The sequence below is a fragment of the Nakaseomyces glabratus genome, chromosome I (genome assembly GCF_010111755.1).
Source record: "Nakaseomyces glabratus chromosome I, complete sequence".
NCBI lineage: Eukaryota > Fungi > Ascomycota > Saccharomycetes > Saccharomycetales > Saccharomycetaceae > Nakaseomyces > Nakaseomyces glabratus.
Genome location: NC_088959.1, coordinates 125393 through 146501, shown reverse-complemented (window position 1 = coordinate 146501; position 21109 = coordinate 125393). Strand labels below are relative to the sequence as shown.

Here is a 21109-nt window from a genome sequence, read left to right as displayed (position 1 = left end):
AACTATAATCATTTTAAATTGAGCGATGAGATGAGCATAAATTAATTAAACAAATTTGTTGTCGAATATTATTTTATCTGTTGGTGTGGACGATAGGTTGATAATCAGCATAATTTTCAGTCCTAAATAGTTGACGGGTTTTCTCAGTACAAACTAGGAACCACTTATAAGTTAGGAGATGGGAAATGAGGAAAGTAGGATCAATGAAGGGTTAGACAACCTTGGTGTTAACGTCCAGTCCCAAAGTTCATTAGAGAAACAGATTGAAAATGATGTTCAAAACTATACGATCCAACAACAGATAGAGCAAGAAGAGAAGCGTCTTGAGAGAGCCAAAAATGCACTTAACAAGTGCTTAAAGAAAAAGAAATTACTTGAACGAAGACTTAAGCTAACTACTAGAATATCTGTCAAAGCCAAACTTCGAGAAGAAATTGCTTATCTTGAAGAGAATGAGGAGTATACACTAAGACAAGACATACAAGATGTCAAACAACGGCTAAAATCCAATCTCAATTCTCTTAATAGTGATAGTCAAAAGACAGAAACTGATCGACGACCTGATGAATCAGAGAAAGATTATTTAGTTAGGATAGGTAAGATAACTGCTTTTGGCTCTTCCAATAAGTTTATTATTGATAATGAGGACTACGCCAATGATTCCTATCCAGCTACAAAAATCAAAAAGGAGGAAGATCTTGAAGCTTTGGCAGCTGTTCAAATGACGGAGAATCTTGACGATGAAGAGCATATCTCAAATAGCTTTGATAATAATGATAATTTTGATGACACGTATGTTGATGATGATGAATATGTTAATACTGATGATACTAGTAAGGATGATGAGATCTCAGTCCCTGATACCAGATTCGCTCACGGACAAACGCTGGATGATGGAGACGAACTGATATATCAAAAAAGACTACGTAAATGGATTAAACATAGATCATCCAAAAGGACACTTGACAAACACGAACATCTTCCAGAATGGCAAAAACCACATCCCGAAATCCCTGATGCAAAGCTTAACAATGAGTTCAAGATTCCTGGTGAAATATTCTCTCTCCTTTTCAATTACCAAAAAACAGGTGTACAGTGGCTTTATGAGCTTTTTCAACAGAGAAGGGGTGGTATAATTGGTGATGAAATGGGGCTAGGAAAAACTATTCAAGTAACAGCATTCTTAGCAGCATTACATCATTCTAATCTCCTTTCGGGACCTGTTTTGATTGTTTGCCCGGCAACTGTGATGAAACAATGGTGTAACGAAATTCACCAATGGTGGCCCCCATTTAGAGCAGTTATATTACATTCTATTGGGGCGGGTATGAATGATAAAAGTAACTTGACAGAAGATGAAATCGAAAACATGATAATTAAATCAGAACTTGAAAACACAGACTTTCATGATTATGAAAATGCCTCAAAATTGAAAAGTAAGGTAGAAACTGGCATGCATATGCAGAATCTTATATCAAAAGTTGTTGCAGATGGACATATCATTATTACAACTTATGTTGGACTCCGTATACATTCTGACAAATTATTAAATGTGAACTGGTCATATTGCGTTCTTGATGAAGGTCACAAAATCAGAAATCCGGATTCTGAAATATCTCTGACTTGTAAAAAACTGAAGTGTAAAAACAGAATTATTCTTTCTGGTACACCCATTCAAAACAATCTTGTTGAATTATGGTCATTATTTGATTTTATCTATCCAGGAAGGTTAGGTACTTTACCCGTCTTTCAGCAGCAATTTGTACAACCTATTAATATGGGTGGTTATGCTAATGCAACAAATACACAGGTTCAAACTGGATACCGTTGTGCTGTTGCTCTAAGAGATCTTATATCACCATATCTTTTAAGAAGAGTCAAAGCTGATGTGGCTAAAGATTTACCTAAAAAGAAGGAAATGGTTTTATTTTGCAAACTGACAGAATTTCAAAGACGAAAGTACCTAGAATTTTTAAGTTCTGACGAATTAAGTCAAATCAAAGGAGGTAAAAGACATGTGCTTTATGGTATCGATATTCTAAGAAAAATCTGTAATCACCCAGATCTCTTGGACCGTGATTATATAAAGAATACTTCGGGATATGGTGACCCTAAGCGGTCAGGCAAAATGCAGGTTGTCAAACAATTGCTTAAGTTATGGAAGAGCGAGGGCCATAAAACGCTGTTATTTACGCAATCTAGGCAAATGCTAGATATCTTGGAAGAGTTCATAAAGTTCAAAGAACCAGAGCTGTCTGACATACGATATTTAAGAATGGATGGTACAACTAGTATTCAGGTAAGACAAACTCTAGTAGATAGGTTTAATAATGAGTCGTATGATGTTTTCCTGCTAACTACTCGGGTAGGTGGTTTGGGTGTTAATTTAACGGGGGCCAATAGAATTATCATATATGATCCTGATTGGAATCCTTCGACTGATTTACAGGCAAGAGAAAGAGCCTGGAGAATAGGACAGAAACGAGAAGTATCAATATATAGATTAATGATTTCCGGAACCATAGAAGAAAAAATTTATCATCGGCAAATTTTTAAACAATTTCTAATGAATAAAGTTTTATCGGATCCAAAGCAGAAAAGATTCTTCAAAACTAAAGAACTTCAAGATCTATTTAGCTTGGGAGGTGAACAAGGTTATTCAACTGAAACGTTAAATGAGGAGGTTGAAAAACATACTAAAAAATTAAAAGACGAAAGTACTAAAGATAGTGATGATTTAGATCAAGTCACCAACTTGGATGGTGTATCTAAGTTAGAAAGTTTTTATGATGGTAAAGAAGTCTCAGAATCCAATAAAGAAGATGACGAGAGGCTTATGGAGGGTCTGCTAGGTGAAAAGAGTCTTGAAAATATTGCTACGCATGAGCAAATGATAAAATCCCATTCGGTAGGTTCATCAAAAATTGTTAAAAGAGAAGCTGAGAGAATAGCAAATCAAGCGTTGGAAGCTTTAAGAATTTCAAGAAAAGAGACCAAGAAGTATGATATTGGTACTCCAACTTGGACAGGAAAGTTTGGTACAGCAGGTAAAGTAAACAAGCCCAATTTGAAAAAAAATATTAAGAAAGGTACCGGATCTGCCAGTATTTTATCAAATATCAGGAAAGCGAACACTCAAGTAAAGAAAAGTCCGACCGACTCTGATACTACAAATGCAGATACGAATACAAACAAAGAGAAACTGCTCTCCATTATTAACTTTCTAAAAAAACAGGAGAACTTTGAAGCCTCTTCTCGGGATATATTAAATAACCTTGGCGTCCACATTAATGATGAGGAAGATCTAATCAAAACTAGAGCTCTACTAAAAAGCATAGGTAACTTTAGCAATAACAAGAAGGTCTGGGTCTTGAAAAGTGAATTTCAACCATAGTCAATAATTTGATAGTTGATGCCTATAGAACAAAGGTTACAATGTAAGGAATATTATCATATAATACATTTCTATAAAATTACTCGTAAATCTAATTTCTATTTAAAACCAAAGCCTTCAGATTCTGTAACTGCCCATTTCAACTTCGATTCTAATTTTTCTTTCGATCGATATTGCCATAAACAGAGTTCATTAAAACAGGTATGAGCTATAGGTAGTTTGTCAGAGTCAGATGAACCCAAAAGACTCAATTTGAAAGGCAGGGTAGACATACCCGTTGCTGGAACACCATCAGAACCAGTCACAAATCGCATCAATTTTTTTTGTTTTGTGATATCCCATTCTTGGGCAATTTCCCAGAACCATTTTGCTACGGGCATATTTTCGTTCATACCACCAATATATTTGGTTACAGATTTTAGCATGCCAAAGTCATACTTATTAGTATCCTGGTCTCCACAAACTAGTCTCTGCAATTCCTCAAAATTAAACAACTTAATTGATTTGGAAACAGAAAAAACCCTTTTAAATCCTAAAAGAAATTTCTCAAATGTAGTACTGATATTTTTATTGAGGTAAAAATCTATCCACAATTTAACATATTCTTCTTTGTTGCTTGATGTAACAGACATGTTCTTACCATTGGCACATAACTCCACAGTATTATATTTTTTGATATTTTTTGGGTTAATTTCCCACATATCATTGATAAATGTAGTCTCGAAATTTAGAGCAAATACTTCTGAAAAATCATCTCCATCATATTCTAGAAGTTTTTGAAGGTTTTGCGCTGTTTCAGGATAAATCTCTGCATAGTCATCAAATTTTAAGGGCTCTCCACATATTTTTTTATACAAAGCCTTGGGAAAATGAAGATTCAGTATGGTGCTATTGAATATAGCAAGTGCCATTACCACTCCAAAAAGATAATACAATTCCATAGTTTCTTTATCAGGAATGCTAGCTTCATTTTGAGCTGAATTGGAGAACCATATCAGTCTACTTTCAGGTACATATACAAATAACGAAGTTCTTGGATCAAATAAAGTTTTGGTCAACAGCATAAACCACTCCTTACGTAACCCGCCAGCGTCGATTCCAGGTTCTCCTACAAATTCGACTTTTAATGATTTGAATAAGTCACCTTGATGCTCTTTTATGGATTGTAATGAATCAGAACTTATATTTGATCGTCTTACCCTCACTTTCAAATAAACGTCGATTACTTTCCCTTTATCAAGCGATAATAAAAATGCTTGTTCAGCTTCATATTCCATAATTCTTCTGATTTCATATTCCATTATGGATATCTTCAAGCCTAGAGAAATTAAGAAGGGATATTTGCAAAAAGTGAACTGCTTTCCATTTCCATCGTATTCTTTCGATTGAACGAAATGAAGTCGATTGGGCTTCCCCCGCCAATTATCAAAATCTTTCCTATAGTCAATAAAGTCTAAAATAGTGTTGTAAAACGTGGAGGTGTCCAACAAACCATTATTTTCGGACTGAAGGCAAGAAATATTTCTCTTTTGATTAGCTGTAAAGAAAAATGAAATGAGTTTGGTAACAGATAGAATATGCCAATCATTTTCGTACTGATATGGACTAAATTTGAAATCTCCGGAAGGAACTGATTTACCCTTTTGACCATGTTCTGAGCTCTTGCTTTCCAGTATGCCATTGATGTTTGGTGACTCATCACTTCCAGACAAATGATAATTCCAGTATGTAGAATTGTTAACCAACTCCATACCATCGCTGGGCATTCGTCTTGGTTGTATTCGAGTTCTTACACTCTGGTTGTCCTTGTACATTATTTTAGAGAATTGAAATGTAAGATATAAGTTCAGTACTTCCAGTTGTTCTTTAAAGCAAGAGAGGGGCATTCTCATAAGATATTTTATTAGTTTTTTGGAATGTTTTTGCCTATCCAAATTAGACAAATAACCAATACTTCTTTTTAGTAGTTCGTATGATATAGTGCGTATCTCTTGTGAGTCGAACCCACCTTGCGCTTTTCCGATCAGACAACACCGTAGACCAGGGTTCATTAAAATTATAATTAGCCATCTAAAGTGTGTACAATTGTGATTGGCCTTCCTTAACAGATCATTCATTCTACACAGCATTCTGAAATATGGTCTTCTGGTTGGTAGACTGAACAATATCTTGTAAAACCTGAGTACTTGTTCAGTATTGACATCAGAGTCAACCAAAGGGCTGCTTCCTGGGAATGAATTCTCCAGTATTTGGTGGTGTCTGAATTTCGCATCAATGTAATCATTCACAGGGTTGAAGACATTGTATTTTTCTTCTTGAGTCATTTCATTTTTCCTTTCTACTATATCATTAAAACAATTCTTAACTATAACAGCTAGATCATCCACATCTATTGATGTTTTATATTTATAAGTTTCGCTTTTCGTTTGGCCTCCTCTGTAGGTAGTAACATGACATACACAGCATTTGAATTTCTCTGCGGTTTTCGGTATATCCAAAACCATCCCACAACACAAACAATTTAATCTTTCAGTTTCAACAGTGACAGTTATTGACTTCCTTTTGTCCTCAACTCTAACCTTTAACTGTTCTCCTTCATCGCCCGGAGTTTTACTATGAGAGATGACCTCAATTTGTTTGCTCGTTTTCTTAATACTCTTCGATCGCCTAAACATAGTATACAAATTCTTAATTCATCAGTTCATTACACACTTACCAATCAAACTTCAACCAACTAACTAGTGTTTTGCCAATCTGCCTATTCAATTGACAAATATCCACAACGTATCGTTCACTACTGTCCTTGCTCGGCTAAGGTAATGCTAATCCAAATTGAGTCTACTCTTTCCAGGTATTCTCCTCTAACTAGTTTCTAGCAAATTGTCACGATATTTTGGTTAAAAATATGCGTTTGTTCTTTATGTACCAAAGTTCCAATTCCAAGGTTGAGCCATCACAGAAACTCTAACATTTATATACTTTTCTCCGGGAAGAGGCCACCTTCCCTAAAAAAGCCCATTTTTTTGTGTTTCCACAATCAATGGGAGAGCTACCCCATGGTTGCATCTAATAAGCAGTCCCTGGGAATAAACCAAGTTCTTAATTGTTCAATTAAGGCCACCTTATTTTATAAGGATGGAGCAGGAAACTGTGACTGCCATTGTTCTGAGAGAGCGACTCTGCCAGAGTCCCGATGCCTTAGGGTATGTTGAATTGGAAGACGGGTCGGTTGTAGTAGTCAGGTGCGAGTGGATCGATCACTATGGAATCAGCGAATCAGTGGTGCTGAGGTCGCGGGTGAGGTGTTCTGGATACATAGTTGCATTCTGTGAATATAAAAGCGGCAAAAGCGGTGGGAGGTATCTCTTGTTATTGAATTCAGCAGGTACATTGTTCGTCAGAGAGCTATCGCAAGACCCAGATAGTGGTCAATTACAAGATGGGTATACACTACAGTACAGCATTGATATACCAATCACTGCTACATTTTGTAACTTGCGGATTGATAACGAGCTCTGTCACATATATTTCAACGCAACAGACCTAGATGTTTACTTATTGAAATTTTATGACAAGAAACAAGGTATTGAAATACACGAGGGAATAACTACTGATGGTGATAGTACAAGAAGTCCTATCTATTCCTCATTTGGGAAGATAAAAACGCTGAAACTCTGTAGATTTTATGAAGAGGAACGAGACGTATCGAGAATGGAACTTTCTCTGATCACTTACAAAAGAGGGAGATGGATTTTTGAAACTTGTTCAAGGCAAAGCAACAAACTTGATAGTAGATGGTCATGTACGCGTTGCTTGCAGCTACCACAAACATTGCATTTATTACCTTTTAGCTCACCGAATAACGAATACGTGTTTGCTTACATACCAAGTTTTGGATATTATATCTTATCTCTAGATGACATTTTTGTAATCCCCTTTGTGAACGGATTTTTATGTGATATTGGTGGTGTATTAGTACAAGACTTAACTTATTTTGAAGGTTTAAGACGTCAAATCGATATAACTGAAACAACAACTAGTATAACCACAGATTTGGTAGCATCTGAAGATACATCTCGATTAAATTTCTGGTTTTTGACTGACAAGGATGAGCTAATAGTTGTAAAGATTAATATAATTCAAACCGATGCCCTGGATTCGGTAACTCACATGAATCGGTTTCAGTTTGAAGTAGTAGGCATTGACCAACCAACCAACAGTGACATATCTAGAGACCAAATATCACTAAAAAAAATATGGCAATGGCAAAGAGTGTTAGGGCGGCAATATTCAATATCAATTAATGACCAGAAATTGCCAACACAAAGAAAGAGAAATAATGAAGGTCCAAATATGATTTACGATTATAAACTATCGCAAGTCCCCATAGAGATTTTGACAGGGTGTGATTACCAAAGTAATAGTTACTACCTAGAAGTAGAATATAACGGACTTCCTGTTCCACAACCTCCCTCAAATGGAAAGGAAAAGAATATCGAAAAGTGCTGGCATTTAATCAATAAACTCCCCGGTACACCAAGGTTGTCATATTTCGATGGTGAAGCTCTTATTTGGAAAGATAATTGTGACAATATCTACAGTGACCAAACTTTACAAAAAGAAGATGCTCCTTTTGATTTTATTGTAAATGGTGCTAAAATTGAGATTAAAAATAACATCAACGATATTACATTCTTTCGACTAAAAAATTCAACCGAGTATTGCTTTGTTTCATTTGATGGATATTTGAATTGGTCCTTCTCAGATAGTCAGTTTAATTTGCGTGATAAAATCACCAACCCCACATTAAAAAATGTCAAAATAAACACAACAGTCATAGGAAACAATGTTGTTCTCACCTATGCCATTATAGATAAGCATGTCCTGTGTTTTTTGAATACAGAGTTAAAGTCGCATACCAAACTGCAGATCGATGTTTCGAGAGTGACTCATTTCGATTTTAATACTTGTTCGGAGTCTACTGATCTTTTATTATTGGATCCAGAGGGAGTTCTACATATCGTCAGAGCAGATAGCGATACATTAATTAGCAAATACCATTTTTGTTTACCAAATTTAAGATTCGCGAAGTCAAGCAAAGTAAATGAATGGCTAATCTACTCTTCGGAATATATTGCCATTTTGAATTATGACATAAAGTTAAAATCGTATACTTTGAAAAGCCTGTTCCTACCTGTAACATTAGCGACCCTGGTTGGGTTTGGTGATGACAATATTTATGCTGTAAGTGAAAGCGGCTTATTTATTAAAATGGATAGAGATTTGTTAGACTTATCTCCTAAACAGATTAAAAATCGTGTTCGACTCGATTATAAGCTGGTTGCTATATCATTCTTACCATTTTCATATAGATATGTTGTTGGTCATGTTGAAAAACTTGGGAATGACGAGAAGGATCCTGATAATATTGTAGCGTTGATCGACATAATCAATGGGACAATAGTTGATGAATATACCACCACAATTAATCGTGAAAACCGTAATATTTCATCAATGTCGCCCTTATTTTATAAGGAAGATAATATTCTTCTTCCTGAACTAAAAGGTGAAACTAGCTATGCAAAAAAATACGCTGTTTCGCACTGCTTTGCAGTTCTACTTTCTCCAACTAATCTAGAAGATAATCTTCAAAATAACAATACCGATAATCTTCTTATTTTTTCGGTTGATGAAGATCTGAAAAAGATAAAGCTGGAGACTATGGTCCCGACAAATTCAAACGCTAGTATAGTCGAAAATTTTTACTACAGAACTTTTATGGTAGCAGGTGATACCGTGGCTCTCTATGAACTAGATTATCTTGTAAAAGAAAACAGATTTACTGTCCAAAAAGTATCAAATGAAGTAGGCGGTAGCTTGGTTTTAGGTGCCGTAAATATTTACCATGGTATATCTAACAACGGGTACAAAGAAAGAAACAGGAAGGCGTCAATTAGCAGAATTACACTTCTTGACAAATTTAGAGGTATCCTGGAATACAGCATTTTATTAGATGACAAGAAGAAACCAAATAGTCAACCAGATGATTTGAGGTTGCGGATCATACCTATGACCAGCAAGGACGTAATACCAATTTCTAGTATTATCCATGAAGGTGATGTCATTGACAAATTCGAGGTTGCTGTTATTGGGGATTATTCCTTTTTTGCTGTTGTCTATAATAACCGTAAACTAATCATTTTTTTCCAGGATACTGAAGAACTCCTTGGTTACCATACATTCAATTTACCAGCAACTGTGGAAACCATCTCATCACCCAAAAAGGTAGGTCAAATACAAGAATCTATGGAAACACCACTTTTTTACTTAATAACTACACAGGGAACACGGTTTAATATAGTGCTGACAAAAGACTTTCAAGTTTCTGAATCGGCACTGGAAGAACAAGAGTCTCATTTAAATGAACTTGAATATTCTGACGGTAGAAATGATGCCTCTATCTTCCCCTTCATTGACACTAGAATTTTAACAAATATGTTATAGACCATGATACACAATATATCTAAAGTAATAAATAATATTCTTGCCAATTACTGTGGGATAAGCCTTCTATTATCGCATCGTGTAAACAGCACGAAATACGATTGACCGACTTCCCGCAAAGAAATAAGGTCTGTTTGCACCTTCGACCTCGAGACTCTGATAAGGAACAAATTATGCTATCATTGTTCGTTACTCTCTGCATCTTAGAGTGTCCCAGAGTAACCCATTCGGATACAGGAATAAGACAAGATCAGATGGTATCTCTTTGAAAAAGTTACCTTACAACATCATATAAATTAAGCCATTTGAAGATACAAAAAGCATCATATAACAAGAAGGGCACAATAATGGCATCTGATTCTTTCGACATTGATAGACATTCCACTGATGATCCTGAAACTGCAGCTAAGTACATTGACATATCCAAGTTTAATAATATAGATGAGACCCAAAGCTTTGATAAGTTTATTACAATAGATCGAGTTGCAGATAATAGAAATGTGATATTACTACCGAATGCAGAGCGTGAATTCTTCAACAAAAAATATAACGGATATATCAATTGGTTATGGAACAGAGGAAAGATTTTTATTACCTTAACTGCCATTGCTATAACTATTGGTTGTCTCGCAGGTTTTATACAAGTATTTACTGAAACTTTGGTAAATTGGAAAACAGGGTATTGTACAAGTAATTGGCTCTTAAACAAGTCATTCTGTTGTAGTGATGTTGTAGATGAAGAAATGGCAACTAGAGGACTTAGATTAGTGAGGAGAGATGAAGGTGCCTGTGTTGCCCAAGGAGTGTGGACTAATTGGTCAGGTAAGTATTCATCATTTATACTTTTCGTCTCACTCTCTTTACTCTTTGGAACAATAAGTGCTTGTTTAATACGCTACGTTGCACCAATTGCTACAGGTTCTGGTATATCAGAAATTAAAGTATGGGTTTCTGGATTCGAATATCAACAGGAATTTCTAAATGTATTAACACTTATCGTTAAAAGCGTGGCACTACCGCTAACAATATCATCGGGCCTAAGCATAGGTAAAGAAGGACCATCCGTACATTATGCAGCATGCTGTGGTTTTGTGGTTGCAAATTATTTTCTTAAAGATAAGATAGGATTTACTTCCTTATCACAGTATCTAACGGCAGCAAGTGGAGCAGGTGTCGCTGTAGCATTTGGTGCTCCTATTGGTGGTGTTTTATTCGGGTTGGAAGAAATTGCATCTGGTGCTAGTTTCAACTCATCAACACTTTGGAAATCATACTATATTGCCTTAGTGGCTATTACTACTTTGAAGCTAATAAATCCTTTTAGAAATGGTAAAGTTGTGTTATTTCATGTTACATATGACCGTGACTGGAGCACTCAAGAGGTTCCAATTTTTGTTTTGCTTGGTATTTTTGGAGGGCTATATGGAATATATGTGAGTACAATGAACATAAGATATGTTCATTTCAGGAAGAAATTTCTCTCAAAGTGGCCCATTCAAGAGGTAGTTATACTTGTACTTTTTACATCAGTTATCTCATATTTTAACGAATTCCTGAAACTTGACATGACAGAAGGTATGGGAATTTTATTTCACGAATGCCAAAAGAATGACAACTCATCCCCATTTGCGCACAGACTTTGTCAGATCGATGAAAATACGCATGTGATGGACTTCATAAAACAGCTACTTTCGTTGATTATAGCAACGATCATTAGAATTCACTTTACCATTGTATCTTACGGAGCCAAAGTTCCGGCCGGCATTTTTGTACCTTCTATGGCAATTGGTGCCACCTTTGGCAGAGCTGTTAGTTTGATTGCCGAGAGATTTTTCTTTGCACCAAATAGCATAACTCCAGGTGCATATGCCTTTCTGGGTGCAGCGGCTACTCTCTGTGGTATTACTAACTTGACATTGACTGTTGTTGTTATAATGTTCGAGTTAACAGGTGCATTTATCTATATTATCCCTACCATGATTGTTGTGGCTATGGCTAGAATTGTTTTGGCGTCTTTTGGCTTTCATGGTGGGATTGCGGATCAAATGGTAGAGGTGAATGGTTTCCCATTCCTTGAGGAAAGTGACAAAGAGTCATTCATGTATGAATTTAATGCAAACCAAATAATGTCAAAAGACTTGGCAGTCTTACCAGAGAAACTAACTGTATCTGAACTGCATCATACTGTTTTTGAAAATGATAAGCTCTATAGTGGCTATCCAATTGTAAGAAGTGCTGATCTACATGAAAATGATAAAGTTTGCATAGGTTATATATTGAGAAGACATATACTAAAAAAACTAGAGGTAATTGATACAGAAGAGACGGCTAATGATCAGAGAGAAATAAACTTGATGGAATTCCCAGGTAGCGATTTCAGTAGAGCAGCTTATCAATTTGGTGACATTGTTGATAAATATCCTCCAATCGTAAAAGGAACAATACCAGTTGAGCAACTATTCGATACTTTTAGACAGATGAAGTGTAAGATAATAATGGTTGAAGAATGCGGTATTCTCCAAGGTGTAATTACTAGAAAAGATATTTTGAGATTCTCAAGGGGTCTCTCAAGAGAACTGGAAGGTCCAAAATACGCTTATGATGAACATCTCAATGAACGCTACTTTGCATTTATCCAAAAAGTAAGTTCCCTTTTTGGTGCAAAAATATGACATTAATGTGCTGACTTACACTTGCAACAGCACAATGTATATAGAATTTATAAATATTCAAACGTAATTGATAATATAATGTAAAGACACTACTGCTCTGTCCATTTGCCAATTCTCTTATATTCGGCGTAAATACTCTTAAAGTATTGTCTGCCTGTGCTTCCTAAAAGTGTACTTATCCATTGTAATTCAGAACTCGATATCACATTTAACATTGAGTACAATGCTGGATCGATTTCTCTTCTTATCTCATTATCGATGCTGTTGCCTATAACTAATTCTGTATAGTTCACCAAAAGAATGGGGACATGTTTTCTAAGTATCTTTTTGATTTCATTTACCTTCGATGTCGTTTGGTTCTTGTTTTTGGTGGATGTATTTGTCGTGGGTTCACAAAACGTTATGACACACCTTGCAAATGCTTTAGCGCATTCTTCTGTTAGTCCGTAAAATTGTGAGTTTATAACATATTTCATCATACCACATAATAAAGAATCAATAACATGATACCTTTGGTTCAACTTGAATCTATGAACAGTAAACAGTGTGGAAAGTAATCGGCACAATGAAATGAAAATTCTATTATTTTGAAGTTGCACATTTGAAAAGTCAGTTGTAGGTATGATGGAATTACAAATTTCAAGTGATAAAGGCAGTAACAATTCAACAGTGTACTGATCAAACATCCATGGTTTGGATATAAGTATTTCTTTCAGGGTGGAAATAAACTTTGTCAAAGAATTAATATCCATCATGCCTTGTGTGATACTAGTGTAGGTCGCACTCAATAATCTGACCGTCAATTTCTGTCCAATGTGATTTTGTTTTGAAAGGTTGAGCATTAGAGATGGCACAATTTCTAGCAAATAGTTGTGAAATGTCTTAGTATTATCGTTTAATGCACAACACACTAAATGTAATGCTGCATTGTACTTTTCTGACGAGTAGTGAGCTGTAAGCTTCAAATATTCTGAAACACCAGTCAGCAGCTCCATTGCGTGACATCCTTGACTTCTTAGTGCCAAGTAATGGGCAAGTATGAAGGAGAAATCACTATCATCTTTTAGTGTATAAATCATAAAAACAGAAATTTTTAGTTCATTAGAATTGCTACCATCCAACTTATATTTCTGTATGCAGTCTTTTATGACATCTTGATACATTGAAAGATCTGCCTCCCTTATTAAAAGCTGATAGAGTGTTTTCAATAGCCATGGCATTAGATTAGATTGTTTATCAGAGTACGCGGAAATAGCTTTGAAGTACTCTTTTCTTAAATTGCTGTGTACTCTTTTCTCATCATAGATTTGGATATAATAAGCTAGCCAAAAGGAAACCTTAACGTCAATTAATTTAGAGAGATTAGCAACAACTAAATTTACTAAATTGTAAGTAAAATCTTTACTTGATGAGTCATTACTATGTGCATGATGATACCAAATAGTAGTTAACAACTTTTCAGAATGATGGTTTAGATCAATCGAATTCTTAAATAGTTCAAAGAAGGTACCCACATCAGTTTCAAGTCTCGTCTTGAAGGTTGGAAATATCAGTAGATGGCTTAAAGCATCTATAACACTTTCATTAATCTTCAGAGATGCTAGTCGATCAATCAAGGAGACTCTAGAAGACTTCTCATAACACTGTATTGGTATAATCTTTAGGACATCCAAAGCAGCGGATTCAGTCAAATTGTCTGATAAATACCCAATTAACTTATGAATGAGATTTGGCTCTTCAAAAATATCATCATCTTTCATAAACTCCAGTAGTAATGAAAAGTTAGAGTTGAGACATAACATTTCAAGTAGGTTTCTAATGTTTTGGCTGTCGAACTCTTCACTAATTATGGTGTACCAATTTTTTAAGATCAAAAATGCAAAAGTTGAGGACTTATTAATTGATAGGTATTTCATCAAAGCATTTTCTATCTCTTTAATATCCATGGAAATATATTCTCTTATTTTCAGGAAGAACATGAAGGTTTGCAGGTTAATTCTCGGACTTTCCAAAATAACTTTCTGAATATCTTTATTTTTATATCTCTCAAGCATATCTAACGGTATAATGTTGTCGAAAACATCCATCAGGAAGTATTTTACTGCCCATTGTTCTGCATAGTTGATGTCATCAATCATATATACCTCTTGAAAATATGGACGATACTCTGATAATTGTGAGGGGTTAAGATGAACAAGTCCTTCTGTGATGATACTTAATAAGATGGCCGAAATCTTACTCCTGCTGGTTGACACCATATCTGCAACATACTCAGAAATCAGTTCCTTTAAATGAAGACCTGACAATAACCCAATACGTTTATTAATATCTAAGCGATATTCACGAGCACATAAGAATTTGGAGACATTATGGTCATGGTCATAATAAGTCCTTAACCTCCCAAAAAAGCCAAAGAACTCTCTGGCCGAAATGTGACATTCGATAAATTCGGCCCATATTTGTTGGCATTCTTTTTCAAAGAAATGGTAGTTCTTCAGGAGTAAAGCCAGTATTTCATTTGAGAGTTCAATAGCTATTTCGATATCCAACTTAAGTATGGACCTAATAAGGCTCCAATCACGTATTTTCTCCTGAGGGTTTGTTACTTTGTCTAATGATTGAAATGAGTCTTTTATCAGTTTAAATAGAAATTCATGTGACATTGTTTTCTTCGTGGATGAAAGTTTTTGTAGCAAATCCGGTTTCAAAGCATCATGTACATCCACTATCATTGTGTATATCGATTCCAACTGGATAAAGTTGTTTTTAGATAACGAATTCATTGCGATCTCGAAAATGATAACTGCCGAATTGTGCGATATAGTTGATTTTTTAGCATCAAAAAATTCATGCAATATGTTGGTCGTATCTAAACCTATAATATCAGCATTGAAAAGCGCTGACATTATGTAACCTTTGAACGTTAATATAATGTCCTTGTCAATAATATTACTCTCAAAGTTAGAGATATAATCAAGTATTGGGAGTAGTAAAATGTCACTAAAAATAGAGGATAGCTTGTTGGTTAGTTTTGATAGCTGACTATCGAAGTTTGTCAGATTGATTAGGTTCATTAGAAATTCTACTCTATTGGCGTAGGATATCCTTGAGCAAATCTGGGTTGCAGCAGCTAAAATAGACAGGTTAGCTTCATAAGGTAACTGTAGTGATGTGACACTTTTTATAAGAAGGTCACATGTGGTATTAACACTTTCAACATATTCCTGTACTTTTGCGGTGTCTTCGATACCATTGAAAGTCTCTAAACTAGATTGTAATAAACCGGGAAATTTTAGTTTTTTGAAGAGACTCTTTTGCAAGTTCTCATCGCCTATTTTAACCCAAGTATCATTAAACAGTTTCCATACACGAGGGTTCTCTCTAAAGTCGGTATTTTTAAAATTATTCCATCTATCCAAAATCAAATCTATGACAAAAACTTCACGTTTAGGAAAATATGGATGTACTCCGTCTAGACTCCTTACTATATCAACAACTTCATCGCTGGTTATGATCTTAGAACGAAGAGTCTTGGTCAGTGTCTCAGCAGATTCAAACTGCATGTTCTTACTGATCCCTCAATTTTGAGCTAGTCTTTTTTTCTTCGACTGATGTCTTCTACTTAATTGTTTAAGCAGAATTCACAAACTGATTCTAGATAAAGCTCAATGATAAACATTTCTGTGATGAATAGGACTGTAACGCTTGAAGTTACTATTTGCGATGCGATGCTCATCGCATCGCAATTGAAAAATTTCAGACGTAACTTGTGATCATATGAGTAACGGTGAAATAAGTATAAATTATTCTAAACACTTATATTACACAAGCATTTTATTTAGAAGAGCAATTATCGAAATGATTCACTGTATTAAATATTTTAGTAATATATTCAAAAAGAAAATTTACTATTGTCTCCACTTTTTTGCTATAGTTTGTTTTGGTTTCAACTTGGCCTTGATCAAAATAAAATAGTTTGCATTTTGAAAATTTCTACATCATTTAGTGCATATATAAATATTCAATTGTATCTTAAAACTAGAATACACTTCTTTCACTTGTTTGAGGTATAATTAATATACATTTTACCCCCCAAACTACGTCGAGCTGAATATTTTATTTTTTTTTTTCACGCTGCAGAAGACCCGACTTCAAGAAATTTGAACAAACAAATCTAATTTAGAGATGAACTTTAAAGTGATTGTATGACGTCTTCATAATATACTCGATCGTCTTGGATTCTTGGGTGATAACTTTAGTATAGCATAAACTCTCTTTTCTGCATAATTTGTTAGTTTTCTGCAACTTAAACGGAGCCCTTACCTTTCACAATTGAACAAATAAGAAGATGCTGAATGATCTGGTGATGGATGTCGACCTGGACTTTGCAGATGGTCAAAGTCCTATGAGGACCAAGAAAGCTAATGAAATAATAAGAGATCCCATATCAGGCTCAGTGGTCATTCCTATTGATGCAGATAAATTTCCTAAAGAAAGCCATAATTCTCCTTTGGTATTCAAATTAGGAAACGGTGCTAATGAGAATATAATGCATGTCAAATCGCAAAAAGATGTGAATCTTTATCCAGTACCTTTGTCAACATCCGACTTCAGTGAGAATTTCATCAACTATATATGTAACCTCTTCGATATCTACCAGGACTTGGGAAGCCATCGCATCTTTTCAAGGCCTACCATTGGTGTTATTAGTTCAGATTATGAACTTGAGCACACCAGAGTAGTCAATATGGCTTTGGATTCAATGATTATAGAGTTGGAAATTTTAATTGCTTCATATGACAAATTAGAAAATGCTAACATAGCAAGAATATTAGAGTTAGAGCAGTGTTTGGTAATCCTGCAATGCCTTAGAACTTTCCAATTTATAGATTCTATTAATGATAGGGCTACTTTCTTTGATAGCCTGTTGAAATGGACTAACAGGACTGACGGTGAACCCAAGGTAGAATACATTCAAAGCATATTCGGACAATCTGACAGCAGTCAGGTATTTTTTACTGAACCATTTTGGAAATTAGTTTACCAACTGCTATTGAGAGGGCTTACTGAACAAGCTATAAACACACTTGAAAAATCGGAACTCGCAAAATATTTGAAAGAAAACTGTGAGACAACTAGCACCATCTTTGAAGATTTTATACAATTAGTCAAGAATTACCCACTTGAATCAGAGGAACATTTCAGGGAATGGAAGTCTTTTGCTCTAGAATTACAGCAAAACTTTGAAGATGCAGATACTAAAATTCCTGTACCACTTCGCAAGAATTTACTAGATGCGATATCCATTACAGCTGGTAATCGTGACAAGATTTTACAGCACTCGTCATTTTGGTATGAGTCACTTACTGGTTTCCTTTTGTACTACATTCCATCTGAGGAACTCATACAGGAATATGTAGGTCTGGCAGTTAGCAAGACTCCAATTGATGTAACTAACCCATGGGAAACTGCTTGTTTAAAAATACTACAAAATGATATATTCCCAGTTCTTCCAATACTTGAATCGCTAGATAATTGTACGGCAAGCTTTAGTGCAGCATTATGCGAATCAAAAGGGCTACTCATTGACAGGTATACAATCCTCGAGGAAAATAGCGGATCAGACGATATCGAAATAGATGATATTTTTTCACAAAGAAATGGTATGGCAAGTTTTCTCTTAAATAATTTTGCATTAGAATTATGTTCCATGAAAATGAAGACATTATGGCCAGTTGCTATTGGTCTGATTTCCCTATCTCCCTACAACACACCAAGTTCTAAGAAATCTACAATTGCCGAATTAATACCTCATTATCCATTTGAAACTAATGATGACATTGAATGGGCACTAAGCGTGTGTGCCAAATGGAGACTACCAGATATTGCCAAGGAGATATATACAACTTTAGGTAATCAAATGCTAGACAATGGTAACACTGTAGAGGCCATAGCAAACTTTAGCAAAGCCGGTCAATATGAGTTAGTAAAGCATTATTCTTGGCTTTTGTTTGAGAACGCAGCGTTTCAAGGAAAGCCAATGGAGGATGAAGTGTTGAGTGCCATTGTTGATGGAGATTTCAATACTTCAGAACTAATACCAGACGAAGTGCTGAACAAAGTTGTTACTAACGCAATGAGGCAGTCGCTTTCACCATACGCTGTCCTTTCTCAGTTTTTCAGCAATGTGGAGAACGAGAGGTGGTCTAAGGCCCTTCAACAATTAATGTCACTGATTGAATTTGAGTACTTGCCTAAGAAATACACAGTCCTGCTAATTGTCAAATACATGTATCCTTTGTTCTTGAATGATGACCAGAGAATGATTGATGAGGAGACTTTAGTATCTTTATTGGCTGCTATTGAAAAGAATTGGGATTGTGATGATACCGATTCAGTCATCGCTTATGAGAAACTGTCTGAGGAAATTGCGGATCTACCGAAAGAGTTGAAATCAATGGAGAAGCTAATAAGGAAAAAGTTGAATGGGAAACTCTGCTTGAATTTGATGATATAGAAAATTTATGAATGTAATATCTTTGATATAATAATTCTAGACTTATATTATATTTCTTTTTTTTACTCTAAATGTAAGAAGTAATAGATGATCCCAATAAAAGAATAATAGTCTTATCGATTTGAAATTGAGTGATATATATGTATGAATAGAAGATCTTGAATAAAAAAACTATACATTTATTTGATTAATTTTGTTATCCACATATTAGTGGATTGCATTTTGAAAGAAGGTAAAAAAAACCCCTTCTTGATGTTTCAAAGTGTACTTTATAAAATTGTTTTTGAGAGTATTTGGCACATTCAAAAAGAAAATACCAGTAAAATTCTCATTTTGGATCTTTAACAGATAACGTCTTGAGTAGCTCTGGAATTCATCAATAGAGCGACAATCAAACCGTACAAACCTAAAACTTCTGAGAAAATTAAAATCAAAATCATACCTACAAATAATCTTGGTTGTTGAGCAGTACCTCTGACACCGGCATCACCAACAATACCAATGGCGAAACCAGCAGCTAGACCACTCAAACCAACTGAAAGACCTGCACCCAATTGGACGAAACCGGTGTATAGAGCTTGTTTTTGGGTCAGAGACGAACTGATCAACACGGAAACAACTAGACCGTAAATGGCAATAATACCGGCCATAACAATTGGAACAATACTCTTAATCAAAAGATCTGGTCTTAGAACACAGGTTACACATACACCAACACCAGACTTTGCGGTACCGTAAGCAGCACCCAAAGAAGTGAAAATGATGGCAGCTGCACAACCAATGGCACCGAAGAATGGCGCATAAACTGGACACAATTCAGACATTATGGAGTTATCAAATTAATAAAAGAATCTTGAAACAGAGGGGTCTTGTCGAGAATCCTTTTTTTATTTTTTCTAATTCTTAGCGTAGTCCTTATATTCAAATCAACCGAGGGGGGGTGTGAGTTCTGAAGTAAGAGACTTATCAGGTGTTATTTCTTTAGTAGTTGTAAGACTATGAGATTTTTTGTAAAGAAAAGAACTCCTTAAATACTTTTTCCAAGTACTGAGCTCTTCAAAAGTTTGATAAGTTTTTTGCCAATATTTCACTGTGTTTTCCTCCTTCCAAAGGTGAATTTTGGCAAAAGTTCCTTTAATTTCAGGAATCGTATTTACTATATCGTCTATAGGTATGTTGAGTAATCATTGTTATAACAGGAAGGCTGACGTGATAGTACAAACACCATTTTAGCAATTTGCAAAAACAATTAGACACGCATGAAATATAGCTGCTAAAATAATTTATTTAATATGCTCATTATGTTAGAAACCTTTGTTCTTGCTTAATTTCGAATTTTTGATCATATATCTTAATATTTATAAGGAATATGAAAATGAGTTTCAGAACTGTAAAAATATTGACCTTCGATACTAACTTGTTCTCTAGTACACTTGTTTAGCGATTATCATATTAAATTATATTAGCAAAATTTCAGTGAATATCTTCTCTGGTTTATTTGATGCTTTCTTAATAAAAATTATTTTGGGACATAGCACATAACTAAACTGGTATTCGCTCCAACACGCCTATATTATCACCATTGCAGCTTATACACAACAAAGTTAGTTGTTACATCCTTATAAGGTGCTTCACCTCTAAGACTTTACGAGTACAAAAAAAAATCATTAGCGCCGCCTAGTTTCGATCTAGGGACATCAGGGTTATGAGCCCTGCGCGCTTCCACTGCGCCACGGCGCTATACAAAATGAATGAGAACCGTGAAACTATTTTCTGGTTAAGATAGTTTGTAGTAAAATTTCAATAGTATTATTTACTTATATTCCTTGACAATTGTTTTCTTACATAGGACTAGATGATTTGAATTATTTTAATCATCAAAAGGTCCTAGTGTAATAGCTGGTTAAGTCCTCCTTCTTATCATATTCAGAATATACACTATGTGTGAGTTGTCCAATGATACAATTAATTTTAGGAATTTATGCAATAGTTGTACAAAAAGCTCATTATTCAATTATATAT

At 35.0% G+C, this 21109-nt stretch overlaps 7 protein-coding genes and 1 non-coding gene across 8 annotated transcripts; 4 read left to right on the top strand and 4 right to left on the bottom strand.

Annotated features, from left to right (window-relative positions):
* Nucleotides 1-178: 178 nt before the first annotated feature.
* On the top strand, nucleotides 179-3394 carry RAD26 (DNA-dependent ATPase RAD26; the record flags this gene model as incomplete). Its single annotated transcript, XM_447327.1, has 1 exon — nucleotides 179-3394. One exon carries the CDS (start codon nucleotides 179-181, stop codon nucleotides 3392-3394), a length of 3216 nt encoding a protein of 1071 aa, XP_447327.1.
* Nucleotides 3395-3492: 98 nt separating this feature from the next.
* HUL4 (putative E3 ubiquitin-protein ligase HUL4) lies at nucleotides 3493-6069 on the bottom strand (the record flags this gene model as incomplete). Its single annotated transcript, XM_447326.1, has 1 exon — nucleotides 3493-6069. The coding sequence occupies one exon, from the start codon at nucleotides 6067-6069 to the stop codon at nucleotides 3493-3495; it is 2577 nt and encodes an 858-aa protein (XP_447326.1).
* Nucleotides 6070-6529: 460 nt separating this feature from the next.
* Nucleotides 6530-9898, top strand: MLO127 (Mlo127p; the record flags this gene model as incomplete). Its single annotated transcript, XM_447325.1, has 1 exon — nucleotides 6530-9898. The coding sequence occupies one exon, from the start codon at nucleotides 6530-6532 to the stop codon at nucleotides 9896-9898; it is 3369 nt and encodes a 1122-aa protein (XP_447325.1).
* A 347-nt stretch (nucleotides 9899-10245) lies between these two features.
* On the top strand, nucleotides 10246-12570 carry GEF1 (Gef1p; the record flags this gene model as incomplete). The annotated part of the gene is made up of 1 exon (XM_447324.1): nucleotides 10246-12570. One exon carries the CDS (start codon nucleotides 10246-10248, stop codon nucleotides 12568-12570), a length of 2325 nt encoding a protein of 774 aa, XP_447324.1.
* Nucleotides 12571-12659: 89 nt separating this feature from the next.
* On the bottom strand, nucleotides 12660-16133 carry URB2 (ribosome biogenesis protein URB2; the record flags this gene model as incomplete). Its single annotated transcript, XM_447323.1, has 1 exon — nucleotides 12660-16133. The coding sequence occupies one exon, from the start codon at nucleotides 16131-16133 to the stop codon at nucleotides 12660-12662; it is 3474 nt and encodes a 1157-aa protein (XP_447323.1).
* A 785-nt stretch (nucleotides 16134-16918) lies between these two features.
* NUP85 (Nup85p) lies at nucleotides 16919-19087 on the top strand (the record flags this gene model as incomplete). The annotated part of the gene is made up of 1 exon (XM_447322.1): nucleotides 16919-19087. The coding sequence occupies one exon, from the start codon at nucleotides 16919-16921 to the stop codon at nucleotides 19085-19087; it is 2169 nt and encodes a 722-aa protein (XP_447322.1).
* Nucleotides 19088-19428: 341 nt separating this feature from the next.
* VMA3 (H(+)-transporting V0 sector ATPase subunit c) lies at nucleotides 19429-19911 on the bottom strand (the record flags this gene model as incomplete). The annotated part of the gene is made up of 1 exon (XM_447321.1): nucleotides 19429-19911. The coding sequence occupies one exon, from the start codon at nucleotides 19909-19911 to the stop codon at nucleotides 19429-19431; it is 483 nt and encodes a 160-aa protein (XP_447321.1).
* An 844-nt stretch (nucleotides 19912-20755) lies between these two features.
* tM(CAU)3 lies at nucleotides 20756-20827 on the bottom strand. The gene has a single exon. It is a non-coding gene; the product is annotated as a tRNA-Met (tRNA).
* Nucleotides 20828-21109: the final 282 nt, after the last annotated feature.